Raw genomic sequence first — 26,888 nt, forward strand, 5'->3', positions numbered from 1 at the left:
CGCGGGAACAGAAATGAAAATAGCCAACATGCATGAATGGAGAGTATGGACTAGTAAAACTAGTACTTAGCAAAGTGGTATGCAAAATAAAAATAACGAAAAACAGAAAACCAGGCCAAGGAGAAAACAGCTAAAACCAGGGGAAGAAACTGTGGACAACCATAGAAGTCTGGCTAGCAAAATAGAATAACATATGGAGGAGGAAGACAAAGAACTGATGTTTAATAACTCTGACACCGAGGACTTAGTGTCCACAGGAAGTTTTATAACTGCAGCAAAATCCTCTACTTTGAAGGGATCCATAAAGAGCTCATCCATAATTGACACAAAGTAACTGAAATCTGTTTATTTTGTTTATTTTCATATAAACTCAGGGTTACAGGGTACACATCAATGGACACAACTAAACCTTGATCATTTCTCATAAACAAAACAAAGTAAGAACAAAATAACCCTTGAAGGCACCAAAAATTTCAGATGGAGGGCAGGCTCTGCTTTTAATTGAGACGGGAAATAGCAGGGTACTGCTGCACACAGTATTTTTAAGTTACAGATAGGAATCAGCATACACAGGAGCTGGCAAGAAAGGAAATGGAGCAATGGATGCGTACGCAACGGGTGGACGTGCATGGATGGCTGTGGAAGACTCCTTCCCCCGCTTTTTATCTAGGTAATCATTATCAGTTTCCTGCCTTGGGGTTTCTGAGAACAAAAGTCCAGAATGTATATTCACGTTTGTCTCCGTCTGGGCTTGCTCATTATCAGTGAGGCGATGAACCAACAGCCCAGACATAAATATGGGAAGATACAGAAGGCTCCCATGGAACATTCTCCTGGCACCTTTTGTCGTACGATCTCGATAAAATGAGAATGCCATAGCAGTCATTGAAAGAGCAAGCACTCCTGATTCAAGACAAAACCATCCGGAAGTCACGCCCCCTGAAGAGGTCATGACATAAATTAGCGGAAGGACCAAATTAATAACTGCCAAATTATTCAATAAATCTATCCAGTAGATAATCTACGTAAAGAATATTCAAGAACTTCTTACTATTTAGGTATATATCATGCTAAGGAAAAAAGTCAGGAAAGTAGAGAAACCTAAGAATTACTTCACACTGACAAATGTGTCATAATTCCATGTTCAATTTTAAACACATCTACCAGGCTCACAATCAACTAAACTGGAGTCAAGCATTGATGCCTTCTGGCTCACAAGTTCTAGCCATATTTTGTCCGTATGTTGTTTTATATTTTGCAAATCTCCTCAACCTCCTATAGCATGATTCTAAGACTTCCAGTACATATTTTCACATAAACTCAAGCACTGAGAAGTTGTACTCAGAAATGACTTGTCTTTGTGATGTATTTGAGTGTAAAGAATATGTATGTACCACCACATTCATACCCTTAATAACGGATTCCATTGGGGACTTGGCCCTGGTATAAGTGATCGATCCTGGTCACTGGTCCTAGTCACAACTCTAACTGACTAGTATTGGCCACCTGGACAGCTCACATGTTCAGTTGGCCACCTGGATGGCTCACATGTTCAGTCGGCTATCTGGACGGCTCACATGTTCCGTTGGCCATCTGGACGGCTCACATGTTCAGCTGGCCAGTCCTACCCAGTAGGAGTCCTTGTGCAATAAGAACTCTCATTTTCTACATCTATAAATACCTCCTCTCTTTTGCAAAAGAACTACAGACATGAAGACTTGATTCCAGTAAACACTCTGGATATGTAGGCAGCCATTGACATGGTTCAGTCTTTTTTCCACCACAACACCCCTTACAACTTCATTAGTGTGTTTAGGTGAATTATTGCCCAAACAGAATAAAAGAAAAACATTTAGATGGTCGAAGAGATTATAATGGGAATCATAACTCACAATCATAGGCCAAGTACCCCAATGGAAGCAGATACAGGGAGTTCCTCAAAGCCACCAAAGCAGTTCTCCGACCAGAAGCATCAGTAAGTGAGATCATTCTAAACCTGAGTAACATTTAAAATGCGAGAACATGAGAACCCACCAGTAGTGACTATGGAAAACATTTTAATATATATGCTCTAACCACAAGTATTACTAATCATTAGGAAATGCACGGAGGGTTGTGTGTCAAAGCATTTCAACACTAAAAAAGGCATGAAATACTGAATCTATCTACTAGAAAGAGTTCAACTGAGAGCTATCCATACCCTCCAGCAGCATAATCACTGCGACACAAGTATGCGAGGGCCATAAAGTGGGGTATTTGCCAAAAATATAAAGCAGCTGGAAGAATCATTCCATTGAGCGAAATCTGACCAGAAGCAGCAGCCCACCTAAACCCAAAAAGGACAAAAATTAATTATGTCATTACATGTAACAAAAATCTCAAGATAATCAATGCAATAGAGATATCTGTGACATAAAGCGCGCTTTCAACTTGCTATTAAACATAATTTCTGTGTCACAATAGTATGTATGCAATAAAATAAAAATGGAAAAAGGAACAAGAAGAAGTTATAGCAGGTTCAAATAGGTTTTCAGCTATGGGGAAGGGCCAAAAATACCCCAAAATATCCATCAGTAACAGTGGGATATATATGTCGGAATTTCAGGAACCTAATACTAATATTTCCAAATCATGTACAGCAATTTTAGGTCCTTCGTCGCCAGATAACTAGAAAATAAAAAGTGATGAACGGTGGTAATGAGGACAGTTCTGAATATTCTAAACCTACAAGGCTACAAGTAGGAATATATAAAGAGTGCCACACAAGAAAATCAAGTAGGAGCATATATATGGATCACGGGATCACTTATATAGCAACATGACATTCATATAACATGACAAAGACATTACCCAAGAAGTGGAGGAATGGCACCAACAACAGCTCCAACCCATGTATTTACTGGGTGTATTTGCTTCAGCGGAGTATATACGAATGCATACAGTGCAAGAGTAGAAGCTGCGAGCCCTGCTGCCAAAAAATTAGCCTGCAACAGCCTTGTCATAGAATTTTACTAATAATCCATAGACCAATACCTAAATTAACGTCCACAAAAAAAAAAGGACACATGAGGAAAAATGGTAAATTTATCAAGTGCACACCTTGAAAGACAATAAAGTTGTTCCAGCAATCCCAATACTACAGGCCCATATAGCTGCATGCGGGACACTAAGACGACCAGAAGGCAGTGGCCTCTTCTTTGTTCTATTCATTCTAGCATCGTTGCTTTTCTCAAAAACCTAAAAAAAGAAATGATTCACTAAACTTGAACTGATATAATTCACAGAAACATATTCAGATGACGCAATTTAGTAAGAATTTATAGAAAAAAAAAAAAACAAATGATGCAGGTCGCTGCATATACGACATTCATGAAATGAATTGGACAATGAGATAGGTCCATTAAAAGAAAGGCCATAAAAGGAGCTAATTCCAAACATACTGAATAGGCCCATATCAAGGAAGGCCCAATTCAAGTCATTCATTTTAGGAACTCTATATAAAAGTCCACCAAATCATAGAAGGGAGTTGCACCAGAGTGTTACTTCTTTTAAGCTAAGTCACATTGACACAGATACGTGTGTCAGTGTCTGAAACATATACGGAGCGTCCAACACGGTAACTTATATGAGTAGGAAATGGGGACACAGCAAATAAATAAGAAAAACATTCCTATTCTTCAGTTACAAACTAATTCTTGGGCTCAAGACCTTACAAAGCACCTGTTTACAAGTATATAGCTATGAAAGTGGCATATCATGAAGTTGTAACTATGTTAATTGATTATTTTCTTAGGATATTAGGGTATAGAAGAAACCCTAGTTGGAAATCATATGCACAACGTGTCCATGTGTCCGACACGAATGTCCATGTGCTATGATGCATGGATACGGGTACGGGTACTGGTAATTGATACGGCAACACCGATACGGGGTACGATACGACTTTTCTAAAATATTAGGATACGGGTACGGCCTATGGGTACGGCTAATTATTAGGAATATTTTTAAATAGAAGTGTATTCTAAAAATTCTCTTAGTAGTTCTTTGAGTAAAGTAAATCAGAAACATGTGAAAAACTATTATAACACATGTCAAAGTCAACCCAACTTGAAACCTCAAGAAACATATTACATTTTCAATTGAGCATAAGTGCATAACTATTGGGTCAGGTCTATTTCAGGGATTCCAGCTAGAATCCATTTAGAGAAGTTCACTCTCTTTCGAGAAAGAAGAGAAATTTGGAAATTTTGGTCATTCAAGTGAAAGAATTTTGCTAAATCTCCTCCGCCAGCCTCTCTCTCTAAATTTATTGGGATTCTTTGTTTTTTTGGGTGAGGGACAAGTATCCTAGAAGTATCCGGTACCCGTATCGGCATCGTACCCGACCGACACTGGTGCAGTGACATTTTAGGAGTATCCGTCCATCATAGTCCATGTGTCTGCGTGTCTGACACGGTTGTTTTAAGAATATGCAGTATCCATGTTACTTAGCTTTTAGGAGTTAAAACCTTAGACGACATCTTCAACATTGGAACCAAATTTGTTTTCGCTGACTCTCCCCCTTCTCCCTCCCTCCTTTCCCTCTATCATTGCTCTCTCCTTACTGCTCTGTCTTTTCCCTTTCTGTTTTTCCAATGTCTGATTTTACCATATTAGGATTTACTACTGATTTGGTAGAGATTGTTATGTATTTCAGATTTCAATGGCAAAAAAGACTTTGATTGGCGAAAAAACACTTGGGTATCACACAGAAAACAAATAAATGCACACTACACCACAAGCACACACAGAGAGATACACACATGGTAAAAAGAGCAAGAGAGATATTGAGTGCCCACTTGATTTAAGGAGTTAGCAGAAGCTGCAACCATCATCGTGCCAGTACAAGTCCAACAAAGTCCTGCAAAATCAACAGAAGAGCCGCTCCCAAGGACAAAGCCTGCTCCAGATGTTGCGACAACTAACATGCTGAAATTGCACAAAACTCCGTGTATTATGTTTGAAACATGATCTACTAGAGTAAATAAACATTGGCTAGTGATAAATTCTAACCTTAGCCGAGCTTTAGACAAGTCCCAATAACACTGACCATAATGCCGAACAGCGTCGGTAACATCTCTGACCTTGGATATAATTGCTGGTGACTCACCGACAAGTGTAGTAGTAGTAGTAGATGGCGAAAACCCATAAGAAGAAGAAGAAGATTGAAGGCAACGAACCAAAATGTTTGATTTTGAATAGAGGAGACGACGGGTTTCCAGGTTTCTCAACATCGCTGGCAGCCAAAAAGAAAAAGGTAGACACTTTAAATAATAATAACATCGATATCCTGGTTTTTATATATCGGCAAGACAAAATATCGCATCTTTCTTAAGTAAAAATAAATAAAAACAGAAGAAAGAAATGGAATTATTAATGGTGAATCTTGAAGGAATACTCAACTCTTTATCACAGTGCAGCACTGGAATTGAAACACTCGAAACGTCACTTTCTGAGCTTGTCGAGTTTATTGACAACATTATTCTTCAAGAACTAATAGTAGAAGAAGAAGTTTCCAAGGAAAATGCAGTCAAAACACTCAACCAGCTACTTACTTTTATTTCCTCTCCTTCCTTAAACCAGGTTTAGTTTTGACCACTTTGTTTTTATTAACTATATGAAATTGTTTGTTTAATGAATATGTGTTTTTCTGCAGGTGGTTGTTGATGCACTGTCGTTTGTCTTGCCCAAATTAGTTTTCAGGTTTCTGGGCGTGTCCAAAGAGTTATTTCAGATTGGTGAACGTATACTTGACCGCCTTATATCTACTTGTAGTCCAAGAGATATGCTCACCGTTATCTGCGAGGTCAACCTTTATTAATTGTTCGAGGTTGGTAATCTTTGTTTTCAACATGTTTCATTGTGTTTTTTTTATTGAATCAGGTATTATATACTCATAAAGGGATGTGCAAGGAACCTGCTTCTTTTACTCCTCTGTTTGCTGCTCTATCAAAAGGTAAAAGCTGTTGAATGTTGAAAAGTTTTACTCACTGTTTACCAACTGAATCTACCCTATAAAGTTCACACATTTTATGCATGTAAGACTCAGAGATGAAATTACTTATTCGCTAGGTACAAGTATAATGTCAAGAGAGCTCAGATAGTTTCTTGATGCATTTATTTCTCCCTTGCAGTGCTTATATCCCTCCAAAGACGTCACTTTGAGCATATAAAAGAAGCATTGCCTGCAGTCCTTAAGGTTCTACAAGCTGTTTCTTCTGAGTTAGATGATGAAACTCAGGATTCATATCAGGATTTGATTGACAGGGCAATAGGCATTGCCAATTCCATTCAGGAAGTCTGTCAGAAGTTGGTTTGTACACTCAAACTATATAATTTCATGCTTCTATTGATTGGTTTCTGTGTTATTTCATTGGGATCAACAATTCCCAATTGATTCATGTTCATTTTATACAACAGGAGGGCAGACAAAAGACCCAGATCAGAGCTCTACTTGGCCTATATGTCCTACAACTCATGGTTGGTGTTTTAGCGTATGAAAATTATGTATTGATTCAAATGTTTTTCAGTTTTAACTATGTCTGTTCTTTAGTGATTCGTTAACCAGACTTTCTTTTACCTTTCAATTTCAATTTTTTTTTAATAGGCTCTTGCTTCAAGTACTCTTGGAAATGTTAAAGTTCCATTGATGTTACAACTTTCAAAGTTCCTCCCGTTCTGCAACTTATCATATCTTGGTCTTGGTACTGGAAGCGATTTGGAAGCAATTATTGTCATCCTGGGAGGTAGTTCCTTTGTCTATCACTGTATCTTAGTTGGTGTATGTAACCTACTTTTGTAGCTCTGCTTCATCTATTTTGGACAGATTTATTCTAATTGTTTTCATTGATGTGTTGTAGCAGAGTGTGATGAATATATGAGTTCTTTTTCCCTCATCAAGCAAGGAGCATTTATTGCAGGTACAATTATCTTGCATATGACTTTTCTTAGTGTTTTAAAAAAAAATTACTTTTCGTACTAGTGTTACTGATAAAAAAGTGACTTTTTATTTATTTATTACATACTTCCTTCTTAATCTCTGTACAACTACATGTTTCTCACACCTTGAATCCTATGATTTATGACATTCTGGTTAATGTAATTAACTATTTTTTTTCGATAATCAGTTAATGTAATTAACTAATTATGCAGTGGTTTGGGGTTTTATATCAAATGAGGTTGCGAAGGCTGCAGATCAGGAATTGGGGATTGTAAAAGACAATCTTCAAAACAGTCAAACTACAAGGTGGCAAGCAGTGGGCATGCTGAAACATGTTCTCTCCTCCATTAATCTGCCATGGCAACTGAAAGAACATGTCATTGATTTTTTGCTGTGTATTATGGAAGGAGATATCTACCAGAAATCTAGCAATGAACACTCAGATTGTTCAATCTATGTGTCTAGTCTTTATTCTGCGATGAAGGTATTATTGTCCTTTCATTTTCGTCTGTTAATTTTGGTTAGTCTTGACACTCTTTTTTTTCTAACAGCTGTATACTGCAGGCTATTGAAATGGTTTTAATATATGCTCCAAATGCAGTATTGAGAAAGAAAACTTTTGCTGCACTGAAAATGGTGAGTTCCAAAGCATTCTCATGTAGTGACGTATTATTACTGGACAATGCTTTCTTCTGCATTTACAATTTTACATGCAAAAGCTTCTCTGGTTTTCTTTTTGTGTTAACTTTAAGTTTCATACATACTATAATTATATACAAAACAGACATTGTTCAATAGCGTTACAAAGTAATTCATAAGCTTGTATATAGTAAATAATTTGAACAACCCGAACAGGTATTTGTATACATTTAGAATCCTCTTTGGAGCTTATTACCATTTGCTATTTTGTGGGGTATTTGGATTGAGCGAAATCGTCGACACTTTGAAGGCGTTTCCGCATCTAAGCAGGAGCTTATCATATCTATTAAGGCTTTATTATTTCAGTGGTTTAAGATTTTTAAAGAGTTTAGGAGTATCCCTTTTGAGTATTTTGTGGTGAGATGGGATAGACTTTTGTATTTAGAAGTAGAATAATTTGTAGTTCTCGGGTTAGCTTCCTGTGGCTATGTTTTTAGTTTTATTTTGTTTATTTGTAATAGTAGGCTTTCTTGGCCTACTTTCTTTTCATTTTTAATGAGATTTCATTTTTACCGAGCAAAAAAAAATATATATATATATTTGTATACATGATACTTGCTGATTACATGTTAGACATATTTCATTAACCTTTTTTTTTAAAAAAAAAATTGTATGAAAGCATATTTGTATGAAAGATGAGCTAATAAATAAAATATTTACCTTATTTGACCTTTTGTTACCTTATAGGTATTATTGCTCTCATGAGTTCTTGTATTTCATTTTTCCCCTTTTTTAATATGTCAACTGTTTGGCCTAACAACAAAAGTAAACTAGGTACTTGCTGATATTCCAAGCCATCAAAGGTTTGACATTTTGAAGGCTTCAATTACAACGAATAACTGCCCTTCCATGGTACATATTTTTTTTTTTTTTTTTGGATATGTAAAACATATTTATATTGGTAAAAACACAATATCCATAGCTACCTAGCTGTGCCCCTGCCCCAACACACAAAAAACAGAAACAGAAAGTGCAGGAAAACCAGAAAAAGAAATAAACCCAAAAAAACAAGATAAGAGAAACAAATAAACCCAGCAAAACCAGTATGTACACAAACCACCACCCACCACGTCCTACCACCATCAGTACTCACTCACAAGTCACCATTCGAACAGCTGAAGATCAGATGGCCTTCTGTCCTCTTCCTCATCAAGATCTTCAAACTCCTTGATATCCATCGTGAAATCTTGTTCCATGTCCTTCTCAAGCCTCCTCCCAACAGCTTCATTCAAATTTCTAACTTTCTTCCTATTTGCTGTCGGCACATCACTTGCACCCCGTCTAACACCAAATTGCATCAACTTCTCCTTGTCCTCCGCTGAGCTTACCAGTTTCTTTCCTTTCCTCCTTCTTTCCATCCTTTCAACGCTTGGTTCTCCCTTCACTATACCCCCATGATTGGAATTTATCTTATCATCCTCTGCTTCCAGCCTGCAAATTGCTCTCCCATTATGTGCTTCCACCTCCATCGCAGATCCCCCACTGTCTCGTCTCCCACCAGTGAAAGCACTTTCTTTTCAAGCTTCTTGTAATCTTCCAGTCTCTTCCAGTGTGTTCAGTATTATTCTAGATGGGCATTTAATTATATCATACAACCTAGAGTTTACACTGGATGCAGGCTGCAATCCTTATAGGTTTTGTTAAAGAGGAAATGTTAAAGGAATATAGTCAAAAAGGCTTGCCAAAAAACGATGAAGTTGTGGTAGAAGGTGATGAAGTTTGTCCAAGATTACCATTTTGGGATACGAATGTGCTTGAATTGGTTGAAATGCTCTTGAAGCCTCCACAGGGAGGGCCTCCGTCTCTTCCTGAGCAAAATGATGCGGTATTCCTTACCCTCGCTTTATATTTTTGTTCATTTCTTTTTTAGTACATGGGTAGTAACAAGGCTAGACCATTTTTTACAATGTCCTGTGTCTGACAACGTTGTATTCTACATGTTAGACGCGTTCTGACACAGTCAATGGATTTTCCTATCAGGTTTAAGAGGGTTGAAGGTTTCTAACACTGTATCTTTCTTGGACACTCATACACCCAGGTTTTCTTGGTCTCAGAAAGGAAACATGTTGGCACAACATTGAATGCTTAAAAAATGGAAATAAATTAGAATGAAGGAAAGAAATAAGAAAGAAATAAAAAAGAGAACTATGTGTTGCTTGTTTATCTTTTTAACCAATCAAACTGCATTAAATAAGTGGTCATAAAGATTGATTTAAGGATATTTATGTTAGAAAGATGTGGTTAGAAATTGCTTAGGATAAAGCATTAGGCTTTATATGAGGGCAATCTAACTCTTATTGTTCAGAATTATGTAATCTGAAGCATTATAAGAAAAACGTACTGAAGCATAAAAAGCATATGTGTGATATTTATTTAAGAAAATAAAGAAAGGTACCGCAGAGGAATGAAACTTATTGACCCAGGTATTGAGTATTAAGGGAGGAAGAGGAATCAAATGCTTGAGAAGGCAGGCTTTGAGGACCCAGTGTAAAGAAGTTGTGTCTAAGATTGTCTTGTTTGTTACAGATGTGATTTTCCTTTTTTTATATTATTCTTTGGGGGGTATTTACAAAATCGCCGTGTTTGTTGTTGTTGTTGTTGTTGTTGTTGTTGTTGTTGTGTTTTTTGTTTTTTATTATCTTTTGCTGGGTTGTGGACTTGTGGTTCTTGGAAAGTAAAACATTGACTGTTCTGGCAAACATAATTACTGATTTTTTCAAGGTTTTCTTTCCCACCTATATGACTTGGGTTAGCATGCCCCTTTGCAGGTTTTATCTATTCTCAACCTCTACAGATTTTTATTGATTACGGAGTCCACAGGTAAATGACGTATTATATCTGTCAATATTAATAAGATTTATTTTGTTGATTTCTCTGAAATATCTTCTTTCTCAGTCGGGGTTATCTTACGTACTATTTCTTGTTTCTAAACCTTGATAAATGTGTGCAGTTTTTGTGCTCATGTTTGTATAAAACTTTAAGACATGGATTCTTGACTTTCCCCTCTCATGATGATGTCACAGGAAAAACAAACTACACTGGAGTTTTGTCAGAGGCCACTTTGTGGAAGGCTTACACGGAGTGGCTTTTACCTTTGCGGGCAGTAGTCTCACGGATTATGGCAGAAAATGAAAAGGATTGTTGTGAATTTGAAGTAGATGATATATGTGCTTTTAATCCTCTCCAGTTGGTTTTACACCGTTGTATTGAACTCATTGAAGAAAAGCTTCAACAAAGTTAATAATCTTTCTTATGGCATAATGTTGGACAATCAGCGCAGTGGAGACCTGAGGTGAAGTTTCACAACTAAATATTTAAGGCAAGTTTCAGAAACATGTTCATGTTCATGTTTATTAATACAGGTTAGGGTCTGCTCAACCCAAAACATTTCAAAAAAAAAAATACTAATAATAATAAGAAGTGGCAATTTCGGCCATCTTATGATCTTATAGATTATTAGGAAGAGAAATGTGAGAGAGAGTGCAAAGCCTTGGCTAATTTAGTAGTCATCATCTTCCTGTCTTTTGTAGTTGGTTCCTTTCCTTAAGAGACAACCTCCTTCGCCATCATCTTCCTGTCTTTTGTAGTTGGTTCCTTTCCTTGAGAGACAGCCTCCCACGTAGAAGAAGTTGCTCTTTTACATGGTTTACAGCCCTCAATTTGTTCATATTGTATGAATCTCCGCCACAGTGTCAAATATTGAAACCTATTTAATTGTAGACTAACAGTCTCTTTGGATACTCGAAAGATAGCCGTCTTTTTTTTTTATAAGGAGATAGTTGTCATAATGGCCTAATATGACAACTAATATGTAATAATAATAATAACTTTGTTCCGATTAGCGAAAAATAAATAAATAATAACTTTGTTCTTTGCGTAAAACTAATATGTATTTGTTACTTTGTTGGTGCAACTTATACAAAATCCTGTTACAGAGTACAAGCTACATGTAAACCTTGTAATGGCCGGTGTTTCTTCTATTATAGATTAATAGTGATTCAGTTTCTTATAGCAACAATTGCAACAGGGATTATAATTTGTGAATTTACCCTTTGGTGCGTTAAGAAGCCATTTCTCTGTTTATCACTCAGTTTGGTGTATCTAGGTCTGTCTATGGGACAAGTTTTGTTTTTAAGCTTCCCTGGAATGACTGTCACTGTTTACTGTAACTCTAATACTAATAATAGTTTGCCTCGGGACAAGAACACTTGGAAACTTTTCTGTGGTGCCGATTCCTAAATAATCTTTCTTGGTATGCAGCCGTCACTGAAAGACCAAGAAATAATGCATGTAATTTGCTGACTGAAAAGGATACCGGAGTTACTTTTGAAAATCAAGCTGCAGTCCAGGAATTCATTTTGTGAAGTTTATATTTGGTTCTGTTGGATACTTGGATCTTGAGCCGGTAGTTCAAATGCTTGACAGCAAGCGTTGCAGTCACGAGGTCATCTCAGTTTCAATGTGCTATAAGTATGTAGGGTATATGTAAAGATTGTAACTGCGAGAAATCTAACTTGTAGCCCAATTTTGTAATACCTGTTGATTAAAAATATAGAAAGCACTTTTTGTTCATTTATAGGTAATCAATGTTTGGTTGTTTTCATGTATACCGATGATTACTTTTTGCTGCTTGGATTTGTGATAAATTTAGTTTACTGCTGCTTCAATCGATGTTTAGTTTTGCTCGCGTACGCATGTTTCCATGGTTTTGTAACTTGGCCAAGCATGTCCAAAAATTCTGAATCAACAGACTCAGTCCCTTCTCTGCAAATCATTTACTGATTACTGGTGGTACATATGTCGCAAAGACTTGCCCAACATCCAAATCAAACCGGTCGGATCAATTGAAAAGGCCAGAAACCATGCGGCACTGATTGGTTTGGTTCGTTTGTCTAACCAGAACCAAAAAAAAATTGTATTCTGCTTCTAACGAGGATGTGATTAAGAATTACATTAAGAACTTAATCCAAAAAAATTGTAACAAAAAAAAATCCATTTAAGAACCACATTTAAGAATTACATTAAAATTTTTGCTAGTAATTTACACTCTTATCCCAACAATATACGTGTAAAGTGTAAGAACCCCATTTAAGAAACCAACTTACGATTGGGAGTATAATTCTTTGTCACATCCATTTCACAGGCCGATTTCCGATGGAAGAAGCTTACTATAAGGACTAGTTCCCAAAAAAAATTTAAAGACGCCCAGTTATTTTATGTCCACTTCAATAGGTCACGAAAAAGTGTGATTGCACATATCCATACCTCAAATTTTGAAGTTCTAGAAGAGATACCAATTCCAAAACTTTTTGGGTATCTTCTAAGCCTGTGTACTATATGTTGGAAGATTTTACTAGAAAGTCACACTTCAATCTAGTTATTTTTATCCCAAATGATTTCAATTTGGAGATCACACCAAAAAAATCACCCACCTAAAACTTTGGTAGTTATCACAACAAACTCAAACAAACAAAGCCACTAATTTATCATCACCCATAATAAGCAAACAATAAATAAGGAAGTAAATAATGCAAAGAGACACAAAGATTTAAGTGGTTCGGTAAATATTACATATATCCACACAAAAGCCGAGTTTCCTTTTATAGCAAAGATTGGAGAGTTTACAAGAGATAACAAGAATCAAGAACAAGAGGCCTCACTCAAAACCTAGCTCAATAGAGCTCCCACAATACCCAAGAAATGAATCTCTCAAAAGTTATCCCAAAACCCTATTCTATTTCCTTCATATAGGTACACATAGAAAAAGGTGAAAAAATGGGCTTTGGGCCGAAATATCAGAAATTAGTGAAAATTTCGGAAAGCATGAGCTGGTCGCTGAGCTCCGATAACTTTAGTCTTGGGGCGCCTTGTCCACACCATAGTTGGCTGGTCGCCCTCTTCCAAACCGAAAACGAAGGTAATGTGTCGGAACACCGATGGCTTCGGCGGTTCCACCAACCCAACAATCTCCTACTTGGAACCTTCGAGATTCTACATGCACATCACATCTCAATTGTAACAACTCAATCCAATTCCAATTTACTAATGAAACACTCGGCTCATCCATTATGGTATTCAAGCAAGAAGACCCACCGAAGTTGAACACAACTTCAACTTCTCAGTAGGCACGGTCTTGGTCAACATATCCGCCGGATTCTCACTCCCTTGGATCTTCTCAAGTGCCAAAACCTTATCCTCCAACAGAGATCGGATAAAATGATACCGGAGACCAATGTGTTTGGTCCTAGAATGAAAGGCGGAATTCTTAGCAAGATGTATAGCACTCTGATTGTCACTGTGTAACACACTTCTCTCTTGTTTCATCCCAAGTTCTTCCATCAATCCCTATAACCAAATCATCTCTTTGCTTGCCTCTGTAACGGCCACATACTCTGCTTCTGTGGTAGACAAAACAACGATCTTATGAATCGAAATCCAACTTTATCGCGGTAGCACCTACTGTGAAGACATAACCAGTAGTGCTTCTTCTGCGATCTACCTCACCTGCAAAGTCGGCATCCACATACCTTGCAAGTTCACAACACCCCTTCCATAACATAGACATTTCTCAGTAATACCTCTCAGATATCTCAATATCCACTTCAAAGCTTCCCAATGTTGCTTGCCAAGATTAGACATGAATTGACTGACAGCTCCTACTGCTTGGGCTATATCAAGACGCGTGCAAACCATGACATACATAAGACTTCCAATGGCAGAGGCGTATGGTACCTTAGCCATGAACTTTCCTCAACAGTCTTGGGAGAGTGTTCCTTGGACAACTTGAAGTGGACTGCCAAAGGTGTGCAAACTGGTTTCGCACCACCCATGTTAAACATCTTCAATATCTTCTCAACATACTCAGCCTGAGACAACTCCAGAATACCTTTCTGCCTATCTCTTCTAATCCTCATCCCTAGAATCTGTTTCGCTGTACCCAAGTCCTTCATAGAGAACTCACTTGCTAACTTCTCTTTCAATTTCCCAATTTTTGACATATCAGAACTTGCTACTAACATATCATTAACATATAGCAATAGGATGACGTAGCTAGAGTTGAACCTCTTGAAGTAGCAACAATGGTCAGTGTTGCACTTATAGTAGCCATTTTCTTGCATGAAGTTATCAAACTTCTTGTACCACTGCCAAGGGGCTTGTTTCAAACCATACAAGCTCTTTCTGAGCCTGTATACCATATTCTCTTTTCCCTTCTTGATGAAACCCTCTGGTTGCTGCATGTAAATTTCCCCAACTAGGTCACCATGGAGGAAGGCAGTTTTAACATCCAATTGCTCAAGATACAAATCTTCCGCTGCAACAATACTCAACACTGACCGAATAGTATTTAGTTTTACCACTGGGGAGAATATCTCTGTGAAGTCAACGCCTGCTTTCTGCTGAAAACCCTTGACTATTAGCCTTGCTTTGTATCTCTGGGAACCATCATGTTCTTCTTTGACTCTAAACACCCATTTGTTCTGTAGAGCCTTTTTGCCATGGGTAGTTTAGCTAACTCTTACATGCCATTAGAGATGAGGGACTTCATCTCATCTTGCATAGCAAGCTCCCACTTGCTTGTATCACTCGCCTCCAATGCTTCATCATAGCATTAAGGCTCGCCACCATCAATAAGTAGTAAGTAATTCACATAGGTGGAGGGCGGATATCTCGTACTCGGTACATGTGGCCTAGATGTCTTCCTTGGGGCACGAGGTGGAGATGGACTCGGTAGTGTAGTATCCTCATTATTCTCTGAGTCACTACTACTGTCATCCTCTGACTATGGGGCTCCCACTATACCACAACTTACATCGAAGTCTTCCAACTCAACATACTCTGTGCTGCTCTCTGTACCCGATTCCTTGGTTTGTGTTTCATCTCTGTCCTTGTACATCACCTTCTCATTAAACACAACATCTCTACTATGAATGATTTTCCGATTTTGATCATCCCAAAAGCGATACCCAAAATCATCACCGCCATAGCCGATGAAGGTACACTTTAGTGACTTAGCATCAAGCTTGCTTCTAGCTTGGTCACTAATGTGAACATAGGACACACAACCAAACACCTTCAAATGGGAAAGGTTCACATCCTTCCCGCTCCACACTTCCTCTGAAATCTTAAAATCCAAAGGTACTGATGGTCCTCTATTGATCGTAAGTTCTTGGCGTGCTAATACTTTTCGCCCATAACTGCTTAGGCAAGCCTGCTAGTGTACGCATACACCTAGCTCTCTCTGTCAGTGTTCTATTCATCCTCTCTACAACCCCATTCTGCTGAGGTGTCCCTGGCAAAGTCTAATCCATCTTGATGTTATTGTCAACATAGTACTTCTTAAAACCTAAATCTTCATACTCTCCACCATTGTCGGATCTCAGCTTCTTTACTTTCAAGCTTGTCTCATTCTCAACCATGGTCTTCCAAGTCTTGAACACTTCAAATACTTCTGACTTGTGTCTCAAGTAATAGACCCACACCTTTCTAGTATGATCATTAATGAAAGTCACAAAATATAACTTTTCGCCAAGTGAAGAGACATTAGCTAGCCCCCAGACATCTGTATAAATCAACTCAAGCCTTCTAGCTTTCGGAGTCTGACCCATTCTCTAAAAACTCACCCGCTTTTGCTTTCCAAATATGCAATTCTCACAAAAGTTAATTTCAATCGACTGTAACTTTGGGAGTTTACCAGAAGAGTGAAGGATTTTCATTCCTTTCTCACTCATGTGACCAAGTCTGCGGTGCCAAATATTCGGATCCTCTTTGCCATGTGCCACGGCAATCGACTCACACCCATGTGTAGTCATGTAGAGAGTACCATCTTTCTTACCATTTGCAACAACCAATGAACCATTCGAGACCTTCCAAGTGTTACCGGTGAAGGCTGTAACAAATCCTTCACTCGCCTAATTGCCCCACAAAAATCAAATTTTTCCTCAAATCCGGAACGTGCCTTATGTCCCTCAATAACCATGACGAGCCATTCATCTTGTCATGCACGTCACCATTGCCGACAATGTCACAAGGTTGGTCATCACCGAGAAAGACCGTTCCAAGGTCACCTTCGGCGTAGTTCTCAAAGAAATCGATGTGAGGTAGCATGGAAAGATGCGCCGGAATCAAATACCCAAGACTCCTTCTTTTACTCTATCGAACATATCAAGGCATCATCTACCATCTCAACAACATTAACTTCTTGATTCTTTTTATTGTTCTTATTAATGTTGTTGTTTCTTGGTGTCGGGCAATTGGGACTATAGTGGCCAGGCCTACCACAGTTGTAGCATACAACTTCACTTAAGTCTCGAGGTTTGTGTTCAACACTTTGTAATTGGGGGATTGAGATTTCGATCTCCCCCTCCACTTTTTCTTACTATGACTCATGTTTGACTTTACTTCCCCTATTTTCAGTGCTCAATGCCGACCCTAAAGTTGACCTCGAAGATGAAGGACAATCCTGTCTCCGAATTTCCTCGGTTAGTACCATACTAACAACGTGCTCAAACTTCAACTTGGTCATTCCCGCAGAGCCACTAATAGCCGATGTTTCGACCCCCACCTACGTGGCAAACGTCCATTAGTAGGGGTCTCTATTTTATTCATTTAATCGACAGGGCTAAAGCTCAATTTGCAATACCATGGATCAATGTACAGGCTCATTAACTCATGTGTCTAAGGTTGAACCTTAGCCACATAGCTTGCCACTAATGTACATTGATTTATGTCCAGATTCATTTCTTATCAAAGAGATAATTATGAGTTGAGAATTATATTCAATCACGATTACTTAAGCTACAAGAATACTAGAGCTACAAGGAGTCTCCACTCTACCTATATAAATACCAAACTATTTTTCATACAGAACTACGTTCTTGAGACTTGATCCCATCGATAATTTGGGTACATAGGCAACTGAAAAGTATAGTCTCATCATTCACTCAATCACCATCACCTTTTCACTACTTTTCTATGTTCTTCATCTCTTTCGTCACTACTTAATATTTTGATCATATTTGGTCGAAACATAATTGGTGATCACGTTCTACAAAAGTTATGAAGAATACTAGACGTGCCTAAGTTCTTGATGCACTTACTGATCGATCATCGTGAATGTGAGGTTCAAGGTCAACCTGGCAGTATCGGACTACTCCCTTCTATTTCTTTTCAACACCCGATTACACCTGACCCGACTACCGTTCCACCAATGCGCCAAATTATTCGGCATGCAGTTATTGCCTCTGACGATTCTCCGCCATCTATTGTGGATATTGTCACTCATATTTGTCTCGATAAGGAAAACGTCGATCCCTATTTGTCATTACCTCCCGGGGCCGATGACTTGAAATACTTATCGGATATATCAGCTGATTGCTAAATTTACACCGATAGTTCGCATAATAAGTCTGGCTCCGGTCTTGATTTTTTCATCTTGAAACAGAATGAAGACATAATTACGAGGTCTCTATGTTTGGGTTTTGACGCTTCAAATAAAATGGCTGGGTACGACACTGTCATTTGCGGTATATGCATAACTCTTCAATTGGGGGCGACTAAGTTACGATTAATTATTCTAAGTTAATTGCTAGCCACTTTTGAATAATAATATGTGGCTCGCAATGATAGAATGATCATTTATTTGGACTTAATTCAATGAATTGCATGAAATTTTATATCTATCAATATTGTACAGTATCCGCGCTATGATGTAAGGCATCCTGATTCTATCGCATACTTATCTGTGGAAAATTAAGTCGTCGCTGTCACGATAACACTGGATTAACCACTTATGCTATCAGATGATTCTAACAAGCTTGGAAATGATAATGTCTCGGTATCTACCGACGACGATCATGCAGCTGACGATGCTCCAGAATTTCTGATGACCAAAAACTCTATCGCAGCAGCACAAGTCTCAATCCTATCCTTTGTTGTTTGGGCAAAACGAACGATTTACTAGGTCTAGAAGAAATTCATTCAGAACTATGTGAACAACACTCCCAGCGGCGAAGTCTCGTTCACATAGCAATGACCCAATGGTATTGGTGGCCATACATGTCAAAGGATGTTAAGCGTTTGTCCGAGAAGTGTGTGCCTTGTCAAAAACATGATATATGATATGAGTCAAACTTCCCGCAACAAAGCGTCATCCAATCCATAAACCTTGGTCATTTGCGAAATGGGGCTTTGACATTGTTGGTTTATTTCCAACACCCCCTGACAGTGTTCGTTTCTTGCTCGTCGTAACAAATTATTTTATTAAGCGAGCGGAAGCCCCGATCCATGCTTTAGACGTTAAAAATTTCTTATGGCGTGACATTATTTGCCGTTTTGGTATTCCTGTATCGTTGACTTCTTACAATGGCAAATAATATGTCGTTGACGTAATTTGACAATTTTGTTTTGCCTTTATGATTAGTCACAATTTCGTCACCATACCATCCTTTATTCAATAGACAAACTGAACGAAAAAATGGTCAACACTCTGTTAGTTCCAATGGTATAATTATGTTTCCATCGCAACCTTACTATCGCTACAAAAAAATCTGGCGAAGTTACCACGTTTAGCTTCATCAGTCTAAGTTTGAACGCTTTTACGCTCGCTTAGTTTGTTGTTATCGCTACGAAAAAATCTGATGAAGTTACCGCGTTTAGCTTCGTCAGTCTAAGTTTGAACGCTTTTACGCTCGCTTAGTTCGTTACTATCGCTACGAAAAAATCTGACGAAATTACCGCGTTTAGCTTCATCAGTCTAAGTTTGAGCGTTTTACGCTTTGCTTTAGTTCGTTATCTAAGTTTGACAAAAATGTTTGCGTTTATTTCGATCCTAAATTTGAGAATTTTTATTACGCTTTTGCTTTCTCGTTACTGTATGACAAAATCGAGGTTACCACGACAAAATCTAAGTTTGAATGCTTTTACGCCGCAGTTTAGTTCGTTTATCGCCGACAAAATCGGTTCAAAATTTGAGCCTAAGTTTGAACGCTTTTACGCGCTTAGTTCGTTACTATCGCTATGACAAAATCTGACGAAGTTACCGCGTTTAGATTCGTTAATCTAAGTTTGAACGCTTTTACGCCGCTTTTAGTTCGTTACTACGCTAACGCTACGACAAAATCTAACGGTTACCGCGTTTAGATTCCGTCGGTCTAAGTTTGAACGTTTTTAAAGCGTTTTACGACAAAATCGACGGTTACCGCGTTTAGCTTCAGTTAAGTTTGAACTCTTATCTTTAGTTCGTTACTATATCGCTACGACAAAATCGATGAAGTTTCGCGTTTTAGATTCGCCTCCTAAGTTTGAACGTTTTACGCCGCTTAGTTCGTTACTATCGTTACAACAAAAAATCCGACGGTTACTATGTTTAGATTCGTCGATCCTAAGTTTGAACATTTTTACGCCACTTAGATGCGTTCGACGATAAAATCGACGGTTACCGCGTTTGATACCTAAGTTTGAACGTTTTTACCGCGCTTAGTTTCGTTACTATATTTCACGACAAAATCGACAAAAGCTTCATCGATCCTAAGTTTGAACTCTTTTACCGCTTAGTTCATTACTATCTTCGACAAAATCGATTCTGCGTTTGAAGATGGATCTAAGTTTGAGCGTTTTACAAGCAATTAGTTCATTTTTACGACAAAATCTATCGTAAGTTTGAAGTTTGAACTCTTTAACTTTCAGTTTGTTCACGACAAAATCGGCGAAAAGTTTCGCGTTTGTTTAGACAAAATCGGACGGTTTTAGATCGTCGATCCTAAGTTTGAACATTTTACTTTTTAGTTCGTTACTATCGCTACGACAAAATCTGAGGAAGTTACTGTGTTTAGATTCGTCAGTCTAAGTTTGAACGCTTTTACGCTCGCTTAGTACGTTACTGTCGCTACGATAAAATCTAACGAAGTTACCGCGTTTAGATTCGTCAGACTAAGTTTGAACACTTTTATGCTCGCTTAGTACGTTATTGTCGCTACCACAAAATCTGACGAAATTACCACGTTTAGCTTCGTCAGTCTAAGTTTGAACGTTTTTACGTTCGCTTTGTCTAATTTTACCAAGTTAAGTTAGCATTGGGGGAGTTTTTCTCTACATGGGGGTGTCTCGTTCTATTTTATTTCAACTACGTACATCAACAACACTATCAGTAGGTATGTTCTCTGACACAACAACAATATTAAATAGCAAATTCGTATTTTATTTTTATTTTTCATCAAAAGAATTTTTAGCACTATGGTATTACATTCACACGATTACTTAATCAATTATCTCTGTCCAATTGTCTTTCGGTCACTCGATTACATCTTCGTTTTCTTTTTCGAAATATGCATTCGCTTCGCTTAGCGCTTTCGGTTAATTATCTTCCGACTTCATTATTTTTTCTAAGGCATTGTGCCGATCTTTTTTTCCGAGAAATTTTTTTCGTCAACTTCATTATTTTTTTTAAGGCATTATACCTATCTTTCTACGAGAAATTTTCTTAGTGAAAATTTTCGTCAGCTTCATTATTTTTTTCTAAGGCATTGTGCCGATATTTCTACGATAAATTTTTCTAGCGAAAATTTTCGTCAGTTTCATTATTTTTTCTAAGACATTGTGCCGATCTTTCTACGATAAATTTTCCTAGCGACAATTTTCGTCAGCTTCATTATTTTTTCTAAGGCATTGTGCCAATCTTTCTACGATAAACTTGCCGAGCGAAAAATTTCAATAGTTTCGTTATTTTTTCTAATGCATTCTGCCGATCTTTCTACGAAAATTTTCCAAGTGAATTTTTTTGACAGCTTCATTATTTTTTTTGACAGCTTCATTATTTTTTCTAAGGCATTGTGCCGATCTTTCTAAGTGAAACTTTCGAACAACAATTTTTGACAATTTCATTTTTTTTAAGGTATTGAGCCGATTTTTCTGAGTGAATCTTTCCGAGCGAATTGAACATTTTCGACAGTTTCATTATTTTTTCTAAAACATTGAGCCAATCTTTCTCAACGAAACTTCTGTCAGTTTCTTTAATTCTTATACGACATTAATTGACACCTTTTTGCGCGAAATTTTTATTCGTCGACTCTTTATGAATATATTTTGCTCGTAATACCGCTGTTTTTCCGAGCAGTAAAAATTCACATTACGTCAAATTTCTGAGCGAAAATTTTCTCCGCTCAACACTTTTCTTTGTAGACTTTTCGTCGAAATCTTTCGCCTGGATAATAGAGTCATTTCTATCTGCGACAAAAGAAAAAACCAACTTTTCGTCAGATCAGTTCTTCCTACCAACGTCAACAAGTCAACAATTATATTAACTAAACACAAGCAAATACAAACAATTCAACACCAAAAAAAAATAAAAGGACTGCAGCAGCAACAAGTAGTTCCATCTCGTCTCCACTATCATCTCTTCAACGAATTTCTCGTTCTCGCACTCAATCTTTTTTATTACTTCCAAGTTCCAACCTCGGTTGGTTTCTCCATAAGAATCCTAATGATGACCGTTCATTGTCATGCATCATTGAATTCTACTAAAAATTTATTTTCTCACCTTGTGTTACCATCTCAAGACTACCCAAAGGAAGGGATGGATAAACCACGGGATAAAGGGTCCTGAATATATTGTTTCATTGTTCCAAGTTACGGCGCTTATCACTTCCTCAGGATTTACATTTGTACCTTATCCAATCCGGATTGAATGTCCTTATCAATTTTTGTCTTTATCTCTTTATCTCCTTGCCTCAAACACGGACAATGTTCTAGCACGTGGGTCTGCCACTACAGCCCAACCACTTTCTTGAATTTTTTTTTTTTTTTTTTTTATATATATATTTTTGCATATTTCTATTAATGCTAAGGTCGGCAAGTCCTAGTTAAAAATTAGTTTTCTTTATCGATTTTTTTTGTCATCTATTTTCATTCTCGTTTCACCCTCTATCAATTAATTATATTGTAGCTTCATATAAATTAGTTTAAAATTATTTAACACACAATATTTCAGGCATTTTTCTCGACATTCCATTTTCATATCGTTTATTTTCACACGACACTTTGTTATACATTCCATTTTTTTTCCTTGATTTTTCTTCTCTTCTTTGCTATGTGAACTTTGTTCGCATGCCAAAGAGGGGGCGGTGTTTCGACCACCACCTACGTGGCAAACGTTCATTAGTAGGGGTCTCTATTTTATTCATTTAATCGACAGGGTTAAAGCCCAATTTGCAATACCATGGATCAATGTACATGCCCATTAACTCATGTGTCTAAGGCTGAACCTTAGCCACATATAGCTTGCCACTAATGTACATTGATTTATGTCCAGATTCATTTCTTATCAAAGAGATAATTATTAGTTAAGAGTTATATTCAATCACGATTAGTTAAGCTACAAGGAATCTCCACTCTACCTATATAAATACCAAACTATTTTTCATACAGAACTACGTTCTTGAAACTTGATCTCATCAATAATTTGGGAACGTAGGCAACCGAAAGATACAGTCTCATCATTCACTCAATCACCATCGCTTTTTCACTACTTTTCTATGTTCTTTATCTCTTTCATCACTACATAATATTTTGATCATATTTGGTCGAAACAGTTGCCATAGTCGCCTTCCAACTTGGAGGCAATTGTCCAAGTATCACCAAAGCTAGCACCTCATCACTAAATATAATCTCAACCGACTTTAATTGGTCCTTAGTTTGGTTGAATTCATTTAAGTGATCCTTGAAGGAGGTCCCCTCCGACATTCTCATACTAAATAGCTTGGTGATCAAATAGACTTTGTTCGCGGCTGATGGTTGTTCATACATCGTAGTAAGTGCCTCCATGAGAGACTTCGACGTCTTCTCGGTTTTAATATTAAAGGCTACCGACTTCGAGAGACTCAATCGGATTATGGCCAATGCCTTTCTATCTTGCAAATCCCATTTGTCTTGCAGAATCTCATCAGGTTAAATCCTTTTTGATAGAGTACGTCCTCGATTTGCATCTTCCAATAGCCAAAGTTTGTTCTGTCAAACTTTTCTATCTTGTAGCTTTCCTTTTCGGTTGTCATGACTTCCACTTGAACCAACACAAGAGTGGAGTATCTCTCAGAGAAATTTCTTCAAACACCTAGCTCTCAATGCTAAAGGTGGAGTTTTTCCTCACACAACTTGTTCCAATGATTCAAAACCGTGCTCTGATACCACTTGTTGGGAGATTTCACTAGAAAGTCACACCTCAATCTAACTACTTTCTATTCCAAATGATTTCAACTTGGAGATCACACCAAGAAAATCACTCCACCCAAGACTTTGGTAGTTATCACAACAAACTCAAACAAGCAAAGCTACTAATTTATCATCACCCATAACAAGCAAACAATAAATAAGGAAGAAAGTAAATAATGCAAAGAGACACAAAGATTTAGGTAGTTTGGTAAATGTTACCTACATCCACACAATAGCCGAGTTTCCTTTTATAGCAAAAATTGGAGAGTTTACAAGAGGTAACAAGAATCAAGAACAATAAGCCTCACTCAAAACCTAGCTCAATAGAGCTCCTACAATACCCAAGAAATGAATCTCTCAAAAGTTATCTCAAAACCCTATTATATTTTCTTTATATAGGTACACATAGAAAAAGGTGAGAAAATGGGCTTTGGGCGAAATATTGGAAATTAGTGAAAATTTCGGAAAGCATGAGCACGGGTCGCGCCTCGGCCAAGGCTAATCTAAGTGCGGGTTCGCCCAGCTCCAATAACTTCAGCACGGGTCGCGCCTTGTCCATACCATAGTTTAGCGCAGGTCACTCCCTCTTCTCCAAACTGAAAACTGCAGGTAACAGGTCGGACACCGGAGCAAAGCTCGAAGGTTACACAAACCCAACACTGTAGCACTACAGAAGTGTTCGATAAGTAAGTGTTCCATAGGTTGTTTTTATCAAAGAAAGCTGATTTACACTACATAAACAAAGTAAATGCATATGAACACTAGGCTCTGAACTAGTCTGAACTCTGAAGAACCGTTTACACAGGACCAGGTACGCAAGTCGAACGTGAAAAATGAAATCCTCATACTTAAATATAACAAATAATTGACCAGATAATGTTTGCAATTTCCAAACAGCCTGAAGGCCATAAACCATTGAGAAATTTCTGTAATAAAGACTTTCTCACAATGCATTCTTACTTTGGAATTCTTTAGTTCATAATGTTTGAAATTAAATTTGTACACAAGAAAAAGAGATTAGCAAACATTTCAACTAATCATAACAAGAAAAAAGAAAAAAGAATCTGTTAGACCATGGGTTCTCTATGATGAGCATTTTCTTTTAACATTCCTGCAAAAAGATGTATCTGCACTGTCCATCCCAAAGGCAGATTTTAGTGATATGAGATTGCCCCAAAGGGAAATGCTCTAAAGAAAAACTCCCCAAAGATCTTACGTTTGTCTATACTGAGAAACTTACATGTGTTGCTGTCAGCGTTGTAAGTGACCAATTTGTCTTTATACCGTAGTAAAATTTCACCATTCTTTTGATACTTTATAGGCACTAGTGGAGAATGATATGCCAAAAAAGGACCTTGTCTTCTCTGAATAGAAAAAAGTTTGATCCAATTTTTCATGCCATTGTCATTCTTCATCACCCATATGTCGATAAAATCTAGAGGAGAGGAATCCACCAAGGAAAGACACTCTTGTAGCACCCACAGTGCATAACATCCATGGATGTACTTATCCAAATTCACAACAACTGACTTAGGTGCTTGGATAACTCCAAAATCTTCACGCCCCAAGTCTAATGACACAATGAGTGGTGCAACACCGGACAACTTGCTATTGACGCTGACCCAATGAAGAGAACCATTGAGGAATACGTGCGAAGACTCTTCAGAGGTGTTTCTGAGAATGGTTGGGACAATACCCGTTGTTCTTCTCCAAGCATTGCAACCTACGCTAATTCGCTAAACACTTGCATTTCACTCATGATGGTTTTACTTCTACGCGGCACATAAAACAAGAGTATTACCACCTTGTATTCCTTTTTGCAGACATCGAAACCGAACCCATATAACCTCTTAGTAATCGTTCCGCATGATTCAGGAATTACAGAGTTTGGGAGCTGAAAGTGTTCTTCAGTAATGGGGTTAACAATATGAATATTTAAGCGACCACACCGGAGAAGGAGACTGTGACGTTCAGTTACTGTTAAACATACAAGGCCACTGCATGGACCTAAAACCAAAAGTCCGTTCCAGAAGCCCTTGAAATAGTTGACAATAGTTTTTTTACTAATCCTAATAATGGGACGGTCTTCTCTGCAGTTTTCATCCTCATTGTATTCTACAAAATATAGTTCGTCTCTATATGGGACAAATAAAAAAAGATCACTAGTGTCTGAAGTTCTTGTAGATGTAGAACTGGTCTGCATGGTACTAGAAAATATAGGATCAGAGGCTATGCTGTGCCAATATTTACATACACACCTGCATCGAACAATAGAACTAACTCGCAATCTTGAAAAGATATCAATGGCAATGTCATGTGGTAATCTGTCCATCTCGATGGAGACTATTCCTGGCTTTGGATTTGAAGAAGAAGAGAATGGCAAGTGTTTTTTTTTGCTACAAATCAGTATGCAGAGTTGATGTGGTTACCAAGGGAAGGGCTTTGGAGTTAAAATATGAATATGCCGGAAGTACGAATTGTGATTTGAAACATTGAAAACTATTTGATTCAATAAAACTCAAAGCTTGATGCCACAACTTAATTAACCAGATTCCTATTTCTACTTGTACTACTGAGTACTTATACTAAGTTGGGTTCGTAATGCAACACTTTAATCAATTCCAACTTTCTAAACAAACTAAACTTTCCAAAGTAACATCAACTATGACTCTGTTTAAACTAAACTTGCTAATCTGATTAATCTCCGTTTATTAGTTCCATCATCTGAGGACGCCTGGCTGCAGTGAAAATTATTTGAACTAATGCACTATTGCCCCCTCATATAACCCCTCCCCAAAAAAATCCCTCCGTCCCTGCTGTCAGACAGAACAGAGAACCTTAGTTTTCCATAACTTCTGTTAACTGAACATAGTGGGCATTCCCACTATCTTCGTACTTCAGCCAATACAACTAGACTCGATAACACCTCAACTACATACCCAACAGACTCTACACTTGAAACTTAAAAGTAAAACAAGGACAAATTAGTTAAGACAAAGCCAAACACTAA

The 26,888-nt window shown here is 37.7% G+C and overlaps 3 protein-coding genes across 6 annotated transcripts; 1 reads left to right on the forward strand and 2 right to left on the reverse strand.

The window, feature by feature from the left end:
* Window positions 1-331: 331 nt before the first annotated feature.
* LOC147508394 (protoheme IX farnesyltransferase, mitochondrial-like) lies at window positions 332-5,309 on the reverse strand. Its single transcript, XM_086600934.1, has 7 exons — window positions 5,053-5,309; window positions 4,839-4,968; window positions 3,100-3,237; window positions 2,851-2,984; window positions 2,201-2,326; window positions 1,893-1,996; window positions 332-939 (listed from the first exon to the last, which is right to left on the reverse strand). Exons 1-7 carry the CDS (start codon window positions 5,271-5,273, stop codon window positions 548-550), a joined length of 1,245 nt encoding a protein of 414 aa, XP_086457060.1. The 5' UTR covers window positions 5,274-5,309; the 3' UTR covers window positions 332-547.
* Window positions 5,310-5,368: 59 nt separating this feature from the next.
* Window positions 5,369-12,250, forward strand: ALF4 (aberrant root formation protein). Of its 4 annotated transcripts, none has more exons than XM_086600932.1 (14): window positions 5,369-5,622; window positions 5,696-5,845; window positions 5,923-5,995; window positions 6,174-6,352; window positions 6,460-6,519; window positions 6,647-6,785; window positions 6,903-6,959; window positions 7,192-7,463; window positions 7,544-7,615; window positions 8,453-8,530; window positions 9,297-9,503; window positions 10,447-10,498; window positions 10,702-10,997; window positions 11,939-12,250. In XM_086600932.1, exons 1-13 carry the CDS (start codon window positions 5,404-5,406, stop codon window positions 10,917-10,919), a joined length of 1,776 nt encoding a protein of 591 aa, XP_086457058.1. In that variant the 5' UTR covers window positions 5,369-5,403; the 3' UTR covers window positions 10,920-10,997; window positions 11,939-12,250. The 4 variants fall into 4 exon arrangements, with proteins under 4 accessions (XP_086457058.1, XP_086457059.1, XP_086457056.1 ...); XM_086600933.1 differs by having other exon boundaries at window positions 10,702-10,970; XM_086600930.1 differs by having other exon boundaries at window positions 5,385-5,622; window positions 6,900-6,959.
* A 1,849-nt stretch (window positions 12,251-14,099) lies between these two features.
* On the reverse strand, window positions 14,100-26,210 carry LOC147508396 (F-box protein At3g07870-like). Its single transcript, XM_086597084.1, has 4 exons — window positions 25,606-26,210; window positions 25,119-25,495; window positions 14,491-14,609; window positions 14,100-14,225 (listed from the first exon to the last, which is right to left on the reverse strand). Exons 1-4 carry the CDS (start codon window positions 26,208-26,210, stop codon window positions 14,100-14,102), a joined length of 1,227 nt encoding a protein of 408 aa, XP_086453210.1.
* Window positions 26,211-26,888: the final 678 nt, after the last annotated feature.

The sequence above is a fragment of the Coptis chinensis genome, chromosome 3, assembly GCF_015680905.1.
Source record: "Coptis chinensis isolate HL-2020 chromosome 3, ASM1568090v1, whole genome shotgun sequence".
Classification (NCBI taxonomy): Eukaryota; Viridiplantae; Streptophyta; class Magnoliopsida; order Ranunculales; family Ranunculaceae; genus Coptis; species Coptis chinensis.